Source organism: Vanellus vanellus (assembly GCF_965231255.1).
Source record: "Vanellus vanellus genome assembly, chromosome: 1".
Taxonomy (NCBI): domain Eukaryota; kingdom Metazoa; phylum Chordata; class Aves; order Charadriiformes; family Charadriidae; genus Vanellus; species Vanellus vanellus.
The window spans coordinates 129,602,998-129,622,923 of NC_138905.1; the positions used below are offsets into that span (position 1 = coordinate 129,602,998).

Below are 19,926 nucleotides of genomic sequence, written 5' to 3' on the forward strand. Positions count from 1 at the left end.
AATACTGTTGGCACAGAAGAATGTGCTTAGTTAAAAACCAGACTGCTTTGAATGCAAATCAGAGAACCTGACCAGTGGCCTGATCAGTATTAATGATATATATCTTTATTATTTTTGTTCAATGTATGCATCTGCTCATGCCTATTTGGACTTAATTAGCAACTCTAAACACCTTGTAAGAAGACACATGCTTATAAATACCTAGATTCAAGCGGTCAAGAAAGGTTAGGTATCATTCAGATGATAAGTTCCATATTTTCACTATTGCTTTTCCTGATTAAAAATTGACCTCACTGTCATATACTGAGATAACACATTTTTTTATGTACTATGACTAGAATAGTGGAATAACCCCAAAAATGAGAAGCCTGATACTGGGGTTTGTTTTTTTTGTTGTGTTTGGGTTTGTGGTTCTTTTGTGGGTTTTTTTGTGTTTTTTTTAGGGGGGGGGGGGGGGGGGGGCTGGGTTGTTGTTTGTTTTTTTGTTTGTCTTTGTTGTTTTGGTTGGTTTTTTTTGTTTGTTTGTTTTTTTTTTTTAGAAAAGAGTGTGTATTGACTGACTTGCAAGATGCCTACCATAATAATTTGATTGCTGGGTGTATTCTTTCCTTCCCTTCTTCCTACTAATGTATAAAGCTTCTATTTTAACATTTTATGTAAGTGTATATGTGTGTAGTGTGAAATTGCTTTATGTTACTTTTTCTCCACCAAAAAAAATGGTTTCTGGTATTTTTTTCAGGTTTCCAAAGATCTTCCAGAGAAACAAAAAGAAATAGAGATTCTGCTAAAGGATTTTATCGAACATGATCAACAACTAAATCAGGTGATATTGTGGGTAACACCTGTCAAGAAACAGCTGGAGCTTTATAACAAAGAAGGTCAGCCAGGAGCTTTTGATATTAAGGTAAGGTTGTTTTTTTTTTCCCATTTTAAAAAAGAATCACAATATTTAGTGGTCAAAAAAATCAATTGCAGCATTAGCTGTATAGTTTGCATTAACAATATACCTATGAGAAAGAAATCAGCAATAGTCCCTAGAAGTTCAAAGTTCTATGAATTAAGGAAAACTTTTATTCTTTTCTAAATAGTTTCTAGTGATTGTGCAGTTTAGAACCAATTGTTCCAAGGCGAAATATAAATATAATCTATTATTTTTGCAATATGATATACAAGAAACAATAACCCCAGAAGACGATACATCAAATTTTAATGCAAAGAGAACTAAAATTCAGAACATCAGTGTTGGACCATTTAAGCTATTTAAGTTATTATGATTAGATGAAAATCAGAATACTTAGGGACATATCACGATTCTCATATTGCAAGGAAAAATATGTAATTGCACAGGTAACATTCCAGTAATCAATAAAGCTTATTTTCTAGTAATTGTGAGCAAAGTGTTTGTAAACTGATCCTTGATATGTATGTAGGTATCAAAAAAAAAAAAAAAAAAAGCCTGTATATGGGTTGAGTGAGACCAGAGAAATTAAAGATGAAAAATACTGATTAGAATCAATTAGCCTGCTGGGTATATACGTAGACCTTTTGGCCCTGTATTTTGTCTATGCATATATGAGCTTATCTTCATATAAAATGGGGGAGTATTTAAAATAAAATAGCTTATTGGAATCCATGTAATTTCTTTTGGTTTATAGTAGCTGAGCATCTTATTCACCTAGATAAAGATTAAACAGAAGACAATACATTTTATATTGGTTTTGATGATGCAATTTTCAGTGAAAAAAGAAAAAAACTGTAAATATTTAAAACTTTTCTTGCCTTACATGAAATGGAATAATAGCTGCTTCTGAAGATGTATGGTTTTGCTGAGCATGTTTAATAATTTCATTTTAACTTAGTTTCTTTTAAGGAACTGTTTTAGTGCCAAAACACTTTTTATATCATACAATCACGTTATATAAACCAGTGAATCTCAAGTCCTGTCGCAGTCCTATAATTGACAGAAGGAGTGCAGCAATGACATTCATTCCCTTTTTAAAAGATAAAATTAGTATAGCTCTTTGCAAATGTCTGTATATATACTCAATGAGTGATGGAAATTTGCTTTCAAGAAAACTATCTATCCTTATTTCCTGTATTTGAACAAAAATCTTTAGATGATTCATTCGTTTTTTCTTTTATTTTTCCATTCTGTTCCCTTTATTTTGAGAATGTTTCCACCATTAATGTTTATATAAAACAAAAGTAGGGTTAAATTGCTGCAAATTATGAGTATTGCTTTTCATGCTGCTTGTGAAAGAAATGTTCTGCTTGGCTCTTTCAACCCTCTTATCATGATGTGACAGGATTATTTTTGAAAAATTGTTGAAAGAATAGAAAAAAATAAAAAAACTCTGTAGTCCTGAAGTGGTGGCATGAAATCAGGTTTGTCTAGAGAGGTGTGGGAACAGTGAAGAACTCCAAAGAAAGGCAAATAAACTTTCCCTCTGTGAAGGACCCTACTATATTTCTTTTATGGACAAATTTAGATCGCTCAGATTTAAAGCTTGACCAGTTTTGATTGTAGATGAAACAGCTAGTTGTTTATACTGTTATAAGGGCTGTAAGCATATGGAGTGTGTTAGCTTTTATCTGCATGTTATCTACCTGGGTTGTCTTTAAAAGACGTAGGTTTAACATCTTAAAATGTTGCTGGCTGATGGTTAACCCAAACAGTAATTTTCTTCAAGGAGAGAATCTCTTACATTAAAGATTCTCTATTAAATACTTCAGAGGGCAAAAGTGATTCTTACAACTTCTTTAAGATTAAGAGTAAGCAGAGTAAGAGTTCTGAGACTGTTAATCATGACAAAACATACAGCAAAAAGGAGTAGGTATAATTCAGGGAAACAACATATTTGTGACAATATTCAATTTTACACTCAACTTCAACCCTGTGTTTCTGACCCATGCTAACATGCTGGCCTACACTGGGCCAAATGTGCATACACATGCTCTCGAATCATTGTTTTGATTATGTTTATGTGTATTTTTAAATTACTATCCTGTGTAGCTAATACTACCTTTACAAAAGTAACAATATTTGCATGATTACCTATGGAAGGGATGTATTTTAACAAAGTCTTTTGCTCTAGTGTTCCCAAATAATGAATCATCAATTGTTCTACCACCATTTTAATTCCTTCACCCCTATCCAGAGAACTGTGAAGTATCTTCTATAGGATTTAATAACTCCTTTTTTCAGGAACAAGTGTGACTCTGATGATCACCTAGTAGAACAAAAAGGTTATTGTTAATATTCTTAGAAAAGAGATGGGATGAGAAATTTTACAAAGAATCTTTTTGGATATACTAAACAACTGGAAAGGATGAAAAAGGTTTAAAACTGACAATCAAACATGTGAATATAGCAATTGAGTCTAAACCAACAGGCTCATGTAAGTCCTCAGGAAAACCTGACTATGTTTGTTATAGGATTTGACATAATGGGTTACAAATTTTAATTTGAATTTCAATTGGGACATCGTCTTTTATGAAATTTCTGTCAATGTTCTTCATACTACTACTAAGCCTGCAAGGAAACGTTCTCCTCCTTCCTCCTCAGCTTAAGTCCTCTCTTATCTTTCTTGTTTTCTGAGTTATTTACTTGGGAATAGAGTTCAAACTCTAATGTGAGTGGCAAAGATTTGGATATAGAGTTTAAGTTCTATGAGGATATTCACTTCTAAAAGCCACAAAATATTGGTGTTTGAAATATTCTGGCCTCAGAAGCAGGTGGAAATCAATGATGAGAAGAAGAGGTGGGGGGGGAATAGGTAGGAGAGAAAAAAATTTGCAGCAGATTTCATTTACAAAAATGTGCGGTAGCTGAAATTAAAACTTGATGCACTAACCAAAGTGCATCTAAAACACTAATTAGAGTTTTTCTGACAGAATTTTCCAAAATACAGTGATTTATTTCTCTCGAGACTGTAGTAACCTTTACTTTGGGCATGCAGCTATAATCTAACAACTGACATCACAGTTTCCTCCATAAATCGAGGGATATAATAAGTGATCAGATGATCTGATTTAACCTTTTAAATAACCTTGATCTATATAATGCATGCATAGTAAATACATAAAGGAGAATTTATGTGAATTTCATTTGCACAATTCCTACTGACAAATTGCAGTTTCTGTGTATTAATACACATTTAAAAGCATTTTTTTCTACTTGTGCAAAAGTCAACTATTAAAAATAGGGGAGAAGTCCCTTAAATTTACACTTACTTAGAAGAAGTAGTAAAAGCACCATCTGTGTTAACCTTCAATGGTGGCATAAAAGCGGTCAGGACTGTTTTTTGGCCTAGAAGTCAGCTGATGCAGCACAACTTACATCCTTTCAGCAACGCTCTTACCCCCCAAACAAGATAGTTGCATCCAAACTGCCTGTTGCTGCATCTGTGGCCCGTGCTAATCCCTGACCATACCTGGGCACCGTCTCGGTGCAGTTTTGCCTGTGCCAGAAGCAATGCTCCCAATTCAACAGTGTGGGCAGCCACGCTGCAGAGCTTGAGCATATGCCCTCTCCGTGTTTAGTTCATTACTCCTGGCATCACGTAAAAATTCAGGGACGGATGCAAACTAGTTATGTGAAGGGGAGAGGTTCAGTGTCACTAACATCATTCATTTTCTGTGTCATTTGACTTAGTCATGCAGTCCCCTTCTGCTTTCAGATCATAGCTCTGTGGATCTGTGTGATCTCGGCTCAGAGCGCTGACTGTGTGCTTCCATGTAACATGAGGTTATAGACATGATAGCACTCACTTTTGGGGCAGTAGGACCACTAATAATGCTAAAATCTTTCATTTAGCAGTTTTTTGGTTCCTTAAGAGTGGTCTCTTATGCCTCTGCCCTCATACATATCCTTGCAGCTCTGAATCCAGACTGGTACCACCATTGGCTGTGATTGTGTCCAACCAATGCTCTGCAGCCTACCTGCGTCCTGGCTTTCAAAATCCCAGGTGGTGTGTTGCCCTTGCATTAGCACAGGATGACATAGTGCATGTTCTTGCCAAACATAATGTAATTACTTATTTTAAAAAAGACGCTCTGTTTGTTCCCTAACAATTATTAACCCTTTATTAGAGAGGCATTTGCAGGCAAACAATTAAATAGCGTCATATCAGCCTCCTTCACTCCAGCCTTACAAAATGTTTCCAGATGATTAATACCAGTTGTTTCCTAGATTTGTACCCACAATTCAGTACCAAAATTAGGGCAACGAAGATGATTAAGGGCTTGGAGCATCTGCCTTATGAGGAAAGGCTGAGAGAGCTGGGACTCTTTAGCCTGGAGAAGAGAAGGCTGAGGGGAGACCTTATTATGGCGTACAAGTATCTAAAGGGTGGGTTGAAGGAGGATGGAGCCAGGCTCTTTTCGATGGTTCCCAGTGACAGGACGAGGGGTAACGGGCACAAGTTAGAACACAGGAAGTTCCGTTCAAATACACGGAAAAACTTCTTTACGGTGAGGGTGACAGAGCACTGGCACAGGCTGCCCAGGGAGGTTGTGGAGTCCCCTTCCCTGGAGATTTTCAAGACCCGCCTGGATGCAGTCCTGAGTAATGTACTCTGGGCAATCCTGCTTTAGCAGGAGAGTTGGACTAGATGATCTCTAGAGGTCCCTTCCAACTCTGATAATTCTGTGATTCTGTGAAAATAGATAGTGGAACAGTCTCCTTTCTACTTCACTGTATTGCAATTAGGAAACAGGAGGTGAGAAGATGCAGACATAAAGAAATAGGACAAGTCCAGCATGTTCCTTGGTCACCCTTGTGGAGTAGGACCTTGTGGTGACCCAGGAACATGCTAGGGCACTTAGTCTTACAATCTGTAGAATGCTTTGTGTCAATTGAGGCTTTGGGCAAAATTTTAGCTTCTAAATTATATACACAGTTCAGTTTAAAAGGAGCAAAAATGTTAAGAAAAATGTAAACACTATGAAATTGTTGAAGCAAAACTTTAAAAAGTTATTCAGTCCCAAGAAATATATTGTAATTTATAACAGCATTTACTATAAAATACATTCCCTGCTGAATTGAAAATTTTGTTTTCTTTCACCACATCCTGCTATTACTTTAAAGTAAGCGTAGAGCTGTATCACAGCATGGCTCAAGAAACCCTAAGATCTGTCTGCATCCTGATCCAAACAGCACTAGCTCCACTTCTGCCTTGCTTTTTGGGTTTTCTGAGGATAGCCTTGTTGCTTTCAAGTCTGTGGCAGTTTCATAGTGTTTTGAGATATATTTCCCATGGTATTTTGGCAGTTCTTTGGGCTAGATATCCATCTAACAGCATCAGATCCTAGACTAACAGCAGGGCAAGCTGCGTAGCAGTTACTGAGGCGCGGACATTCACAAACATCTAAGAGGATGGTCTCCACATTCCTCTTTAACCCAGACATCACTGACAAACAGTCTGCCAGGTATTCTTTTTGTCATAAATATTAAATAAGTGCCCCTAAAGCAAGCACTCGTATACTGTTGGAATATTAAAATTTTATTTGAAAGACCTGTTATACAGAAACAGTTCTAGCTATCCCATGATATATGGCAACCCTGCACCTGACTTTGAGCAGGCAACTGTTTGTCGTCTATCAGAAATGAGCGTAGAATTAGTACAGCTGGTTTGAAATAAGGTCACAAGTTACTGCTCTGATCATCCAGTCAGACCCGCTCTATAAAGTAATCCTTTCAGTTTTCTGAATTATTTCCTGCTTGAACTGCAGCACAACTTTCTCAAAAACAAACAAACCAAAACAGGACTGGTTTCTAATTTCCGGGTATGGCCAGTCATCCATGTCTTGGGGTAAATTACTTCAGCAATTGAGTTAAAAACCTGCACATTTTTCCTCGGCTGAGTTTGTTTAGCTTCATCTTTCTGTCACTGCTTTGTTTGCCAAACTAGAGAGAGCTTCAATATTGCATTAATAGACTGTAATCAAGTTTTCTCTTAAAGTCTGTTTGTTAACCATCAGTACTGTTGTTCTAATTCAGGCAACAAAGCAAATACAGAGTGTCTAATTAGTATTAGTTCAAAAAGCAATTATTGTTGTGGTCAAAGCAATTATTTTTGTGGTCCTGATAATAATGTGCTTATCTTTAATCACAAGCTTATTTTGGCTAAGTCTGCTGATCAGAGTCTAAGTAGGTGGGAAATGTTGCAATGATGGAAGGTATAGTCGCTTCTGCATTGTCCCCTTAATGGAATATTGCAGGATATACATGAGCACTGTGAAATGTATTTATTCTGATCCAGTCATCCAAATTTAATATACTTAAACCTTTTAGGGATACTTTATTCTAAACATGTGGATATAGACCTATACTTTACACTTTGAAACAGCTTTGCCTACGGCATCAACAATCTGTGGAACTCCAGAATTATGGCTAAAGCAAGTTGTGCAAGTGCTGACCTTTATTTCCTCCTGCTGACTGTTCTGCTGAGATTTGTTTACTTCACCTGCAAGAAAAAGAATAAGAGGAATCCTGGAAGGGAGGGTAACGAGTGGTGCTTCACTAGTTGTTTGGCAGCTTAAGAAAATGTAACCAACTTTTTCCCTTGATTTCTCTCAATTTTCCTCTAAATATTTTTTCCTCATAGTCCTGTTTAGTCCCAATTCTATGTATGATGGGACCCTCAAGTCATCGAGGATTTTGATTAGATATTCCCAGACCTTTTGCTTACAGGAAGAACCCCAGAAGGCTTTAAAGAACTGTTAGATTCAGAAGTCAGAATTAGAATTACAGGGCTTTCTTAAATATATAAAAGTCAAAATCACTGGGTAAGAGAGAACAGAAGTAAAAGCTTTCCTATCACAACCTACCACAACTGTGACTAAGATAAAATTAACATTCTGCAATCTGTTACAGTCAGATTGCACTTTTTAAATGTAGTCCATGTAACATTTGTGGAGTGCTAAGTCTTTAGCAAAATATTTTAGACAGGAGTTAAAGGGTTTTTTACAGTCAAAAAAAGAACCACTTATATCCAATATGTACATGTGTGCATACACATATAGTAAGTTTTATTGTGTCGTGACATAGTCAACAAGAAATCATTAGCTAAAATAATTTTTAGAAACACAAATATGTAAAGAATGGAAAGTACATTGTCAAGTAAGGTAGAGATAAGGTAGTGTTTGAAATCTATGGATCCGTATTTTTATAAAGTCAAGCATCTAAGTCTTGTGAAAAATTTAAGTTTACCGATTTCTTCAGTCCTGCTCAATTAGCATAATAAAACATTGTTTATGCTTCATATATGATGAGCGACCCTTACTCACAGCAGACTCCAAGTAAACAAGTAAATAGCACTGCATATAATAAGTATAGTCTACTGAAGTACTTTTAAAAGATTATTATTTAACTCAGTAGCCTTGTTCATAATTGAAAATCCCACTAACTCATTACAGATTACCACTCATTGTAGATTTTAATCTACAAAATGGTGTCAGTTTTAACACAGTCAGTGTAGGGCCAAACTGATGTCAGAAAGATGTAGAAAAGAAAAAGGAAAAAGCAAATTTATATGGGTTTTTAGAGTTTATTTTTTTACTGCCTATATATTTCATCACAAGAATTTTTCTTTTACTCCGTGTTCTTTTTCTTATGCATAAATTCCACATAAGCAGTCTCATTCTTAAGCATTCACTTGCTGGTAGTCCTTGAAATAGGAAAAAAATGGTGAGTAACAAAATCTACCAAGTATTGGTAGGAACATTTTGAATCTATTGTCAAAAGCAGTAGTGTAGTATGTTGTGACTGCTGGGCTCTGCTTGTTCAATGACCATTAAGGCATCTGTAGTTATGGAATTGGAGTGTGGTTCAACAACCATTAAGGTATCTGTAGTTATGGAATTTGGAGTGTGGTTTTGCAGAGTGAAATCTCTATCTGCTCTGTGCCAGATCATTACCACTAGTACATACGGCTTTGAGCAATGGTTCAGAAACCCATATAGATGTACAAGCAAATTGCATAAAGGAAAAATGGGCTGGAAAGGTTGCTTATGAATGGAACCTAAAAATGAAAAGATGTTTACAGCCTAGTAGCCTGAAAATACAAATTAGCACTTTTAAAGAAAATTGTAAGTCAGTGCATATGTGCAATTTCTGTATTTAAACACCCAACAAAGTAATCTTGGAAATAATTTAGTAAAGTCCATGTTAGTTCCAATTCCTGTACTGTAACTTTAGTGTAACAAAAAGCACTTTGAGAGAACACTGAAAGTTACCAGCTCATATTGCACAAAAATAATTAGGAAAACACTGTGTATCCCAACTTTCTTTTCTCGGTTTCCTATGAAAACTGCTTGAATACTGGATTTTTTAAAAAAAAATGCCAAGCTGTCTCCTCCCAAGTGAATTTTAGGTTGAAAATATTTCTCCTGAGTTTCATTATGTGAACTGAATTTAAGGAAATTTTTAAAGGAAATGCTAAAATGCATAACTTGCAGTATTTTGAAAAACAAGCTCTCAAAAACCCTGAAGAATTTTAACCTTTTATTTAAATGTTTGTCCAAAGAACAAATATAGATCATTTCAAAATAGAGTTATTTGGTGTTAGATGTTCATCCAAGGAGTTAATATGGAGTTATGACCAGCATTTGTGTAACTTGAATTCGATGTTGGGTAGAAGACTGACATTTCATTTCCAATCATTGTCTTTGAATTTGCTTGATTTTCCATTCAGTGCATATATATATCTATATTACTCTGAGATCTATTATATTTCTGCATAATCCTATGAAAACAAAGTCTTACAAGAGGTGAGGAGCTAAAGATAGTAGAAAGCTCCAGGACAAATGCCTTTGGCCTGCTCTGGATCTCTGGAAAGTTACAGATTCACTGGCTATAATGTGCAAGACCTTGACAGCAGTTGGCCAGACAGATAGTGAGTGTCTGATAAAAATCTTTTTTGATGGTATCTCTTTGTCTGAATTTCACCCCTTGAATTTTTCAACAGGGAGACGTGTCCCGCTCTGTGGCTAACACTATCTGTTAGGCAAACAGGTCTTGTCATTGTAGTTCCATGGCTAAGGTTTTGTTAAATTTTGCATTTTAAGTGCTGTTTCACTTTCTGAGCTATCTATTATGTTTTGAAAATCTGTGCTTAGTTTTTGATTGTAGTATTAATCTTCCTTCTTAAATTAGTCAAAGAAAAGAATCCGTTAACTAGTGTGGGTCAAAGTGTATGTAAATCAGCACTTTTTTTTTTTTTTTAAACTTTGATAGCAACTGTAAAGATGCATAGAAAAATACTTATTAGTAAATGAAAATATAGATTTTTTTTTCCACCCAACCTCATTCCATATTTCTCTGTATTTTTCTGGTTGAACATGATGCACAGTGTAATAAATGGATACATTAAGCTAACAGTGTTTAGGTATTTTCTTTTGCATTTCTGGAATTAATTTTAATAATATGCATATTACCACTTTTTGAATTTATGTGGGGTTTATTTGCATTTAATACTTTACTTCAACAAGCTCTTTGCTATCACAGTGTTTTACTCTTAGGGATCAAATGGCCTGGGATGCTGAGTTTGATTCCAGTTCCCCTGCTGTTAAAGGAGGAACTGGAGATGCTCTATTCCAACCTGAACAGACAGCCCTATCCTACATGTTCTATAACTGCCTGCTGCTGGTGCTCCTTAGCTCTTCAGGAGGGCTCAGGATGCGTGGGATGGAAGGAAAGATATGGAGAGAGGGCGCAGGGGAGAGGAGGGAGGCAGTAGTGCCTGCTTGGCCACATCCTACCTCCTAAAAGCCATAGGAGTCAGCATACCTCCTCCAGCCATAGGAGGACGTTAAAGCTGCGCTTCCTGGAAATTCATCCAGGCCTTTGTCTCAGCACTGCCATTTCCCCTGGAAGACAGTTTTCCAGGGAGACTGAGACAGATGTAGGTGACTATAGATGACGAGGACACCAAGGAGATGAACAGAAATGAGAGACCCTGCATTTCAAGGAATGGATTTGAGAAATGACACTCTGGATAGTGAATGAGTTGACAAAATGCAGAAATTTCTGTTCCCACTTTTAGCTCACTGAAATCCTGCTGACCCTTGCAAATCTTCTCCTCCAGACAATATTAAAAACCACTTTATGTTTTCCAGCCACCTAGCCTCCAAATCCTCTTGCAGTCTCACTGGTCCTTTCTCCCTGCTTATTCAGTTTCCCAATCTTGTCCCTTTACTTCCTCCTTACCTTCTGGGTCATCACTCATCACTCCTGTACTCTATACTTAGGTCCTCTTTTCCAAGGTTTACACAACCTTGATTTTTGCCTATACTGCTAAAGAAGCTTTGAACCGTCTCTGGGTGTAGGTAGTATTTATATCCATTTAACACCATAGTGGTCACTTACCATATATTTAAAATAGCATATTTTGTTCATTTTTGGCAGATAAAAATAGGCCATCCTTAAAATTTAAATGACTTTATTCTTAAAAATAACTTGTATTTCGATTTTGTCCTTGATAAGCTTTGAATCACAATAGGAAAGCTGTCAACTCTTGTCAATCACTTCATTATATACTCGACAACCTCCAGTTAGAACATAAGAGAAGAGGATGGCTGAGGAGTAGCAAACCTAATTGTAGACAAATAAAAGAAAATTCACCCACACGAGGGAATGAAAGCGCTGACTGGACATTGCTGTATTTTTCCTTCCATCAGCCTTCATTTGTCAGTGTCTGCTTGAAAAGCTAGGCCAGATAAGTCAGATTTTAACTCTTTATTGATTCTTTCACATTTTCATTTTACTAACATCCTTTTAAAAGAGCATTTTTTATATGCAGTTAAAGGTAGTATAGTTTGTCTACATGAACACATAAGGAATATGTACCCCAGAGATTTATCTCACTGTATTCTGATATCTGTGTCTGATTTGGCAAGAGGTTGAACTGTGAAAACTTCTGATCATGAAATATTGTTGGATTATTTAAACTACTTCTATTTTCAATGCATTATTAAGATCTACAGTAAATGTCAATTTAATCAACTCATGGAACATAGAGCTTGATATTCTGTGTGTAAATCAATTATCGCTCTTTGCAGAAATCTTTTTATGGGACTTTGAGGAGCAACCTGCTCAATGTTTTCTTTGTGAGCTTTGAGCACTTAGATTTTAAATAGTCTGTATCCAAATCTCTTCTAAAAAAAATCTATTCCAAGTGTAAGAATATTAAATGATACTAGCTGCAAATGGATTGTGAAAATGTGGCAAAACTTTCTTGATGAGTAATCCTTGTAAATTGTTCAATTTGTAATAGACTTTGCAGCCTTAAGAATGGATTGCAAAACATCTGCGTGTCTGGAAATGAAAGATTTTTTGAAAGGTGATCAAGTACTTGGCGTGTGCTAGTATTTTCCTAGGAAATAATGGATGACTAGTAAATCAAGATGTGATTTTGTTCTTGAAAACATAAGCTTTTTAGAAGTGCGGGTGAGTCGCTTGGAAGTTAGTGAGCTTGTACCTCTGCTTTGTCTTTTGGCTTCCTCCTTATACTATTAATAACAGCTCAGTTCAGAGTCCCAGAGAAAAGTGTGGTTAATATAAACGAGGAAATAAATATAGGAGGAAACTTACAGATATGACAGAGCAGTTTGCAAAGTCTCTAGTAAAGTCAATACCAAAACTATAGCTTACTTCAGTGTAGTTAGGTTTTCAGAGAGCTTATTTCCTCTCCTATTCAGAAAATACAGTGTCCTAACATTCTCACCATTTCGCAGACCTGGAAATGAGCAAACTGAATATTTTCCAAACTATAAGAACGTAAATTCCATTTATTGAAATCTACCCCTGCTTCTGCTGCTGAAACAATATACTGGAATAGTCTTCAATTTCTTCCAGTAATATATGCCACTGTAACTATTGGAAGACAAAATGCAGAAATATATCCTCATGAATATTTCTTTTCAATGATGTGTTAAAGACTAATACCAGAAGATGGGCATATCTTAGGCCATGTTATAATCAACAAAATAATGTTAGAACAGTAATAGATTTTTATTTTTTCTCGTTTCATTTGTAGCCAGAAACTCCCCTGAAAATAATACTTTATTTACTAAACTTTAAAAGAGGAGGAAAATTTGCATATAAGCCCTTACCTAAGAGAAAGAGAAGAAGAAGCAACCAAGAATTAGATGGCAAAATAAATTAATGCCTCCCTCCCAAGTTAAATGATTTAAAATTCTGTTTATTAGATAGAACCGACATTACTTGTGTAATGAGAGAGAAGAAATTCTGGTTTCTTTCTTTCATGTTTACAAGAAGAAATAAACAATTTTTATGACTCAATACTTTTATAATTATCACCAAATTTCACTTGCCAGCCAAGATGCTTATGGGGGTAGTCCATATTTGCTACTGTGTCAATCTAAGTAACATTTCTTCCTCTTAAGCTGCCGTCCTTCAGCATCTAAAAGAGCACATAACTAAGAGAGTGCTTTTAAAATTATTGGGACTTGCCTTATTTTCTTGCAAGAATTTCTCATTATGTTTTTCTGCCAAGTTTCTTCCTTCTGTGTCAGTTCTCCTGGGTTTCTTACTATCTCTTTTATACTGTGCACTGGAACTAAGACGGGATCTACAGTGGAACAGGAGCAGCTGTTTCATCCTGTGTCCTGTCCAACCTCAAAAAAAAATATTCTGAATCATATTAATCTTAAAGAATTCTTCTTACTGAGCCTTTTCACAGTCCAACTGGATGATTAACTGTGCTTTATCAGTATATGACCACCATATCCAAATTCTTTTCATATGCCATATCTGCAGGTCATGTCTTTACAGCTAATAATTTCATCTGTCTTCAATACCTTCAGGAAATTTCCTGTTCAGGATAGACAGCTGCAATGGATAGATACTGATTTCTCTATATGGGGAAAAAATTGCTATATTTCATCTCCCCTAGATGTGAAAAGGAAGCTCACAAATTTCTGATAGCCAACAGGAAAATGTGCTTTGGAAAAAATATACTTTGACTCTGCAAAGTGGTGGAGATTGTTATTTCAGGCACTTTGTTTGCGTGGCTTAAATTTTGGCACCTTCTTAGTTCAATTTCATTGCGGAGGATTTCCTTTTTTGTTTTCTTTTTTCTTTCCTTCCCTCTTCCAGTACCAGGAATAATAGAAATTGCAGGGAGCAGAATGATGAAAAACAACGCCAGGTCTTAATAGACATGGTGTCTGAATATTTTACAAACTGCACAAAGGCTGCACTCATAGGTTTATAAAGTAATTATGAACTCTGAAATTGAATTGTTGTACTTCTAGAAGGAAGAGGTCCTTCCTGTAGTGCTCTTTTCCATGAAATAATTGTTTCTCCTCTAAAGTGCTTCAAAAGTTGTTCACATAGGTCAAGAACTATAGTTATATCAATTTTCCAGTCTCTCATTAAAATCAGATGACTCTTTTGCACACTTTACATTAAAAAGCTGGACTAATCTCACAATATTCTTTTCCTTATTAAGATAGCTTCTAGCACTGTCTTGGGATTGTACTTTGCGTCTCACATGTTTAAACGAACGGTGATTTAAGGTAATGGAGGAAAGAATGGTTATTTTATTTACTCATTAAAATGGCATTTTTAGAGGCAGGTGCATAAAATTGCTTGTCCACTAGTTACAGAATATTTTTAGTGATAAAGCAGTTTTGCACTAAGCTTCTAGGCCACTAATGGAATGGTCTTTAAATTGAATTACTTGTAATTTTTTTTTTTTTTTCATAAAACACTAAGACAGGAAGGTGAAGCTAAATTCTGTAACTTAGACGTTAACAGCATTTTCTTTCTATATAGAGGTAAGTAAAATATTCAGGAAGTTATCAAACCTTTTAATCCATTCTGTAGAAAAGAACAGAGGTACAAGCTTGTCTCACCTTGAATTTTATCAAGATTGATTAAAGTCTTTATTCAGAAAGTTTAAATAGTGACAAATGCATCCCCCCTCCCCCCCCAGTGAATTAGGTCCCACCTCAATATGGCGACAGAACTGTTAATAGCATGTCTTGAATGTATTCTAATAATACTATACATATATCTAAAGTGAATTCTGAGAATGTCATTGACTATTCTGTCTGACCTGCCATCATGATCTGATGCTCACTGTGGCATAGCTGAACTTTGATGTGCTTTAATTAAGTCTCCTCTGACCATTCTTCTTTGTGATGGTTCAGCTTGTTAGTCTGCTTCATGAATGGGAATGCAGAAAGCCAAGTCAAAAGAAAAATGAGGTCACTTATTTAGAACAAGAATTCTTGAAGGTGGGAGATATTAATATTTTCTATTCACTTCCCTTCCTTTACTTGTAAGGAAAAAATGAGGCACTCGAAACCTCACCATTTATTTATGGCTTTTATCCCTAAAATATCTGGGAATAGGAACCTGAAAGATAGGTGTGAATATTTCAATGAGCCTTGCTGGAGCTTCTCATGTGCATGAATAAGAAAATCCACCTCAGAGAATTCTGGTTACAAGTTACACTCTCCCTCATTTAAAGACAAGAAAAACATAATTAAATGTAATTTTATGTAATCAAGTCAAATATATATGGGGATTTATGCCTGATTATTTAAAAAATGTCTTTTTGAAATTAAAAGCCCCCAAATTATTTCAGACTTCAGATTTAGTGTGTTTGCTTGTTACATATCACTGCTTTGTCTTGATTGGCAAAGCAAAGGGAAATAGCTTACTGCTAGAAGGCCCACCACATCTCAAGGGTCCAAACCACACACACGACTCCCGCTCTGAAATGCTTATACACCAATGCACGCAGCATGGGGAATAAGCAGGAGGAGCTGGAGATATGTGCACAATCGCAAGGCCACGATCTCATTGCAATTACTGAGACATGGTGGGACAGCTCACATGACTGGAATACCGTCATGGATGGCTATGTCCTTTTCAGGAAAGACAGGCCAACGAGACATGGTGGTGGAGTTGCACTCTATGCGAGAGAGCAACTGGAATGCATCGAGCTCTCACTGGGGGCGGATGTAGGGAGGGTTGAAAGCTTATGGGTAAGGATTAAGGGCCAGGCAAATATGAGGGACACAGTTGTGGGAATTTATTACAGATCACCTGATCAGGATGAGGTAGCTGACGAGGCTTTCTACAGACAGCTAAAGATAGCCTTCCCATCGCAGGCCTTGGTTCTCATGGGGGACTTCAATCACCCAGATATCTGCTGGATAGACCACACGACCTGTCACGCACAGTCCAGGAGGCTCCTCCAGTGTATTGATGATAACTTTTTAACACAGGTGGTGCAGGAGCCAACAAGGAGAGGAGCACTCCTGGACCTAGTATTAAACAACACAGAGGGACTGACGGAGGACATTAAGGTTGGGGGCACCCTAGGCTGTAGTGATCATGAAAAGATAGAGTTCAGGATCATGGGTACTACACACAAAACAACAAGAAGCAAAATCACAACCTTAGACTTCAGGAGGGCTAACTTTGATCTCTTCAAGAAACTGCTTGGGGAGATCCCGTGGACTAGGGCTCTGGAAGGCAAAGGGGCTCAAGAAAGCTGGTTGGTATTCAAAGACCACTTCCTCCAAGCTCAGGATCGGTGCATCCCAAAGAGCAAGAAATCGGCCAAGGGACGCAGGAGGTCTGCCTGGTTGAGCAGGGAGCTTCTGAACAAGCTCAAGTGGAAGAAGGAAGTTTACACTCAGTGGAAGAATGGCCTAACCCCTTGGGAAGATGACAAGCATGCTGCCAGAGTGTGCGGGGATGAAACAAGAAAAGCCAAGGCTGCCTTGGAACTAAACCTGGCAAGGGATGTCGAGCTCAACAGGAAGGGCTTCTTCAAGTATATTGGAGGCAAAAGGAAGACCAGAGAAGCTGTGGGCCCACTGTTGAATGAGACAGGAGCCATGGTGACGGAGGATGCGGAGAAGGCGGAGTTATTGAATGCCTTCTTTGCGTCGGTCTTTACTACCTGGCCGAGCCCTCAGGAGTCCCAGGCCTTGGCGAAAGTAACGGGGAAAGAGGAAGACTTCCCCTGGGTAGAGGAGGATCAAGTGAGGGACCAGTTAGGTCAATTAGATATTCACAAGTCCATGGGCCCTGATGGGATGCACCTGAGAGTGCTGGGGGAGCTGACAGTGGTCATTGCTGGGCCACTCTCCACCATCTTTGAAAGGTCCTGGAGAACAAGTGAGGTGCCTGAGGACTGGAGGAAAGCCAATGTCACTCCGGTCTTCAAAAAGGGCAAGAAGGAGGACCCGGGGAACTACAGGCCAATCAGCTTCACCTCCATCCCTGGAAAGATGATGGAACAGCTTGTTCTGGGCATCATCTCAAGACACGTGGAGGAAAAGAAGGCTATCAGAAGTACTCAGCATGGATTCACCCAGGGGAAATCATGCCTGACTAATCTGGTAGCCTTCTATGATGGTGTGACTGGATGGATAGATGAGGGAAGAGCGGTAGTTGTGGTCTACCTTGACTTCAGCAAGGCGTTCGACACAGTCTCCCACAGCATCCTCATAGGGAAGCTTAGGAAGAGTGGGTTAGATGAATGGACAGTAAGGTGGATAGAAAACTGGTTGCAAGACAGAGCTCAGAGGGTTGTGGTTAGGGGCGCAGAGTCTAGTTGGAGGTCAGTGACGAGTGGTGTTCCCCAGGGGTCAGTACTGGGTCCAGTCCTGTTCAATATATTCATCAACGCCTTGGATGAGGGGATAGAGTGCACCCTCAGCAAGTTTGCTGATGATACAAAGCTGGGAGGGGTGGCTGACACACCAGAAGGATGTGCTGCCATACAGAGAGACCTGGACAGGCTGGAGAGTTGGGTGGAGAGGAATCTTATGAAATTCAATAAGGGCAAGTGTAGGGTGCTGCACCTGGGGAGGAATAACCCATGCAGCAGTACAGGTTGGGGGCTGACCTGCTGGAGAGCAGCTCTGTAGAAAGAGACCTGGGAGTCCTGGTGGACATCAGGATGATCATGAGCCAGCAATGTGCCCTTGTGGCCAGGAAGGCCAATGGCATCCTGGGGTGCATCAAGAAGAGTGTGGCCAGCAGGTCAAGGGAGGTCATCCTCCCCCTCTACTCTGCCCTGGTGAGGCTGCATCTAGAATACTGTGTCCAGTTCTGGGCTCCCCAGCTCAAGAAGGACAGGGAACTGCTGGAGAGGGTCCAGCAAAGGGCTACTAAGATGATGAGGGGATTAGAACATCTCTCTTAGGAGGAAAGGCTGAGGGAATTGGGTCTCTTTAGTCTGGAAAAAAGACGGTTGAGGGGGGACCTGATCCATGCTTATAAATACTTAAAGGGTGGGTGCCAGGAGGATGGGGCTAGGCTCTTTTCAGTGGTGCCCAGTGACAGGACAAGAGGTAACGGGCACAAACTTGAGTATAGAAAGTTCCACCTAAACATGAGGAGGAACTTCTTTACCCTGAGGGTGGTAGAGCACTGGAACAGGCTGCCCAGGGAGGTGGTGGAGTCTCCATCTCTGGAGACATTCAAAACCCGCCTGGACGTGTTCCTGTGCAACCTGATCTAAGGTGTCCCTGCTCTGGCAGGGGGGTTGGACTAGATGATCTCCAGAGGTCCCTTCCAACCCTATGATTCTATGATTCTACTGCCTCTGTTTTTCAGTGAATAAATTATCTTCTTTAATCTTCATACCGTCTTGATAAAAAGAGGTCATGTCTTTTAAAACAACTCACTATATTAATTCAAAGTTATATTTTTTTTTTTATTTGAAGTTTGTAATCAATTTCCATTTTTGCATTGCACTTCACTAGGAAGACACAGGTTTAGTCACCCTGAGCTTTTCCTGCTGTCCCAGCAGAAAATGTCCCATGGACATAATGTCACTGGGAAATTGATCCCAAAAGTTTTACCAGCATTACAAGAGAAGGTTAATCAGTGCTTATGATTCTTAATATAGACAAATACACAGTCTGAAATGCTGCAGATACTTTTATAGAAAGTTCTCTGGGCCTCCTAGTATATGTTCAGCATATGTCAAACAGCCTGTCTGTGTCTGTTAGGATAGTTACCATCTCTTGAAATAACATATGCCAAGCCATCAAACTTTCTCTTCCATTGGCGTACACACCAGAGGTTTAGTCAATATATTGGTTTCAGCTAGGGAGTAGGATTTTTCTAAGTTCTAAGCTATATCAACAGACTTTCATAGTCCAGATGGGTCTGTAGACAAGTCCCTGCCACTTTTTCAGCCATAAATTTGCTCAGCAGGTTGAACTGACATGTTGCTGGAAATGCAGAAGCCAACGTGGCTTATTCAGCAGTAGGCTTTCATCAGTTTGGATATACCATTTTAACACCACTGAAAATTCATAGATGCTACGTCATGGAAAAAGGTGGCCTCTGTTTGCTTCTTGTTATTTATACATGTTTGAGAAACAGCAGCTTCCAATGATGGTGTACTTTAATTTGCCATATGTATGAGAAGTTTAATTAGCATATTCATCACCCAACCCAGAAGTAGCATTACGATTCCTTTCACAGGCAGTTCATAAATCGTGCAATTCCAGTACTCAATTCTGTCTCCCAGAGACTGTCCTGCATCCACCCTACAGGCGTCCTGTGACAGCAGGCAAAGTGAGCGTGGCAGAGGAGTCAACGATATTCAGTCAGGATGTCTAAAAAGTTATGGCTTTGGTGTTCTCTAAAAACTGATGCACATGAGCATGGACAACTCCTATTTGCTTCAGTAGTAGCCTGGCCTGTGTGATCAAGAGCAGCCGTGGGGCCCTGCTCTGGGAGTATGCTGTTCTCCTGGATGCTGCACAGGCTAGATAATAGCTGCGGTTTCTTTGTTGCAAGTGAACCATTGGAGGCTGTGTTACGGTCATTACCTTTTTGTTCTCTTTGGGAACCGAATGATGGAGCAGTATCCTGAAACTATTCTCTTGCCTGTCGACCCATATTAATAGGGGATCACC

General features: G+C 38.4%; 1 protein-coding gene across 2 annotated transcripts in view; it reads left to right on the forward strand.

Moving 5' to 3' along the window:
- DMD (dystrophin) overlaps window positions 1-19,926 on the forward strand; it is a gene marked incomplete at both ends in the record, with an annotated part of 1,177,430 nt that overhangs the window by 767,186 nt on the left and 390,318 nt on the right. For both annotated transcript variants that reach the window (XM_082480534.1, XM_082480533.1), the window contains one exon: window positions 740-904. In XM_082480534.1, coding sequence (XP_082336660.1) covers window positions 740-904 — 165 coding nt within the window. The remainder of the gene's footprint in view (window positions 1-739; window positions 905-19,926) is intronic.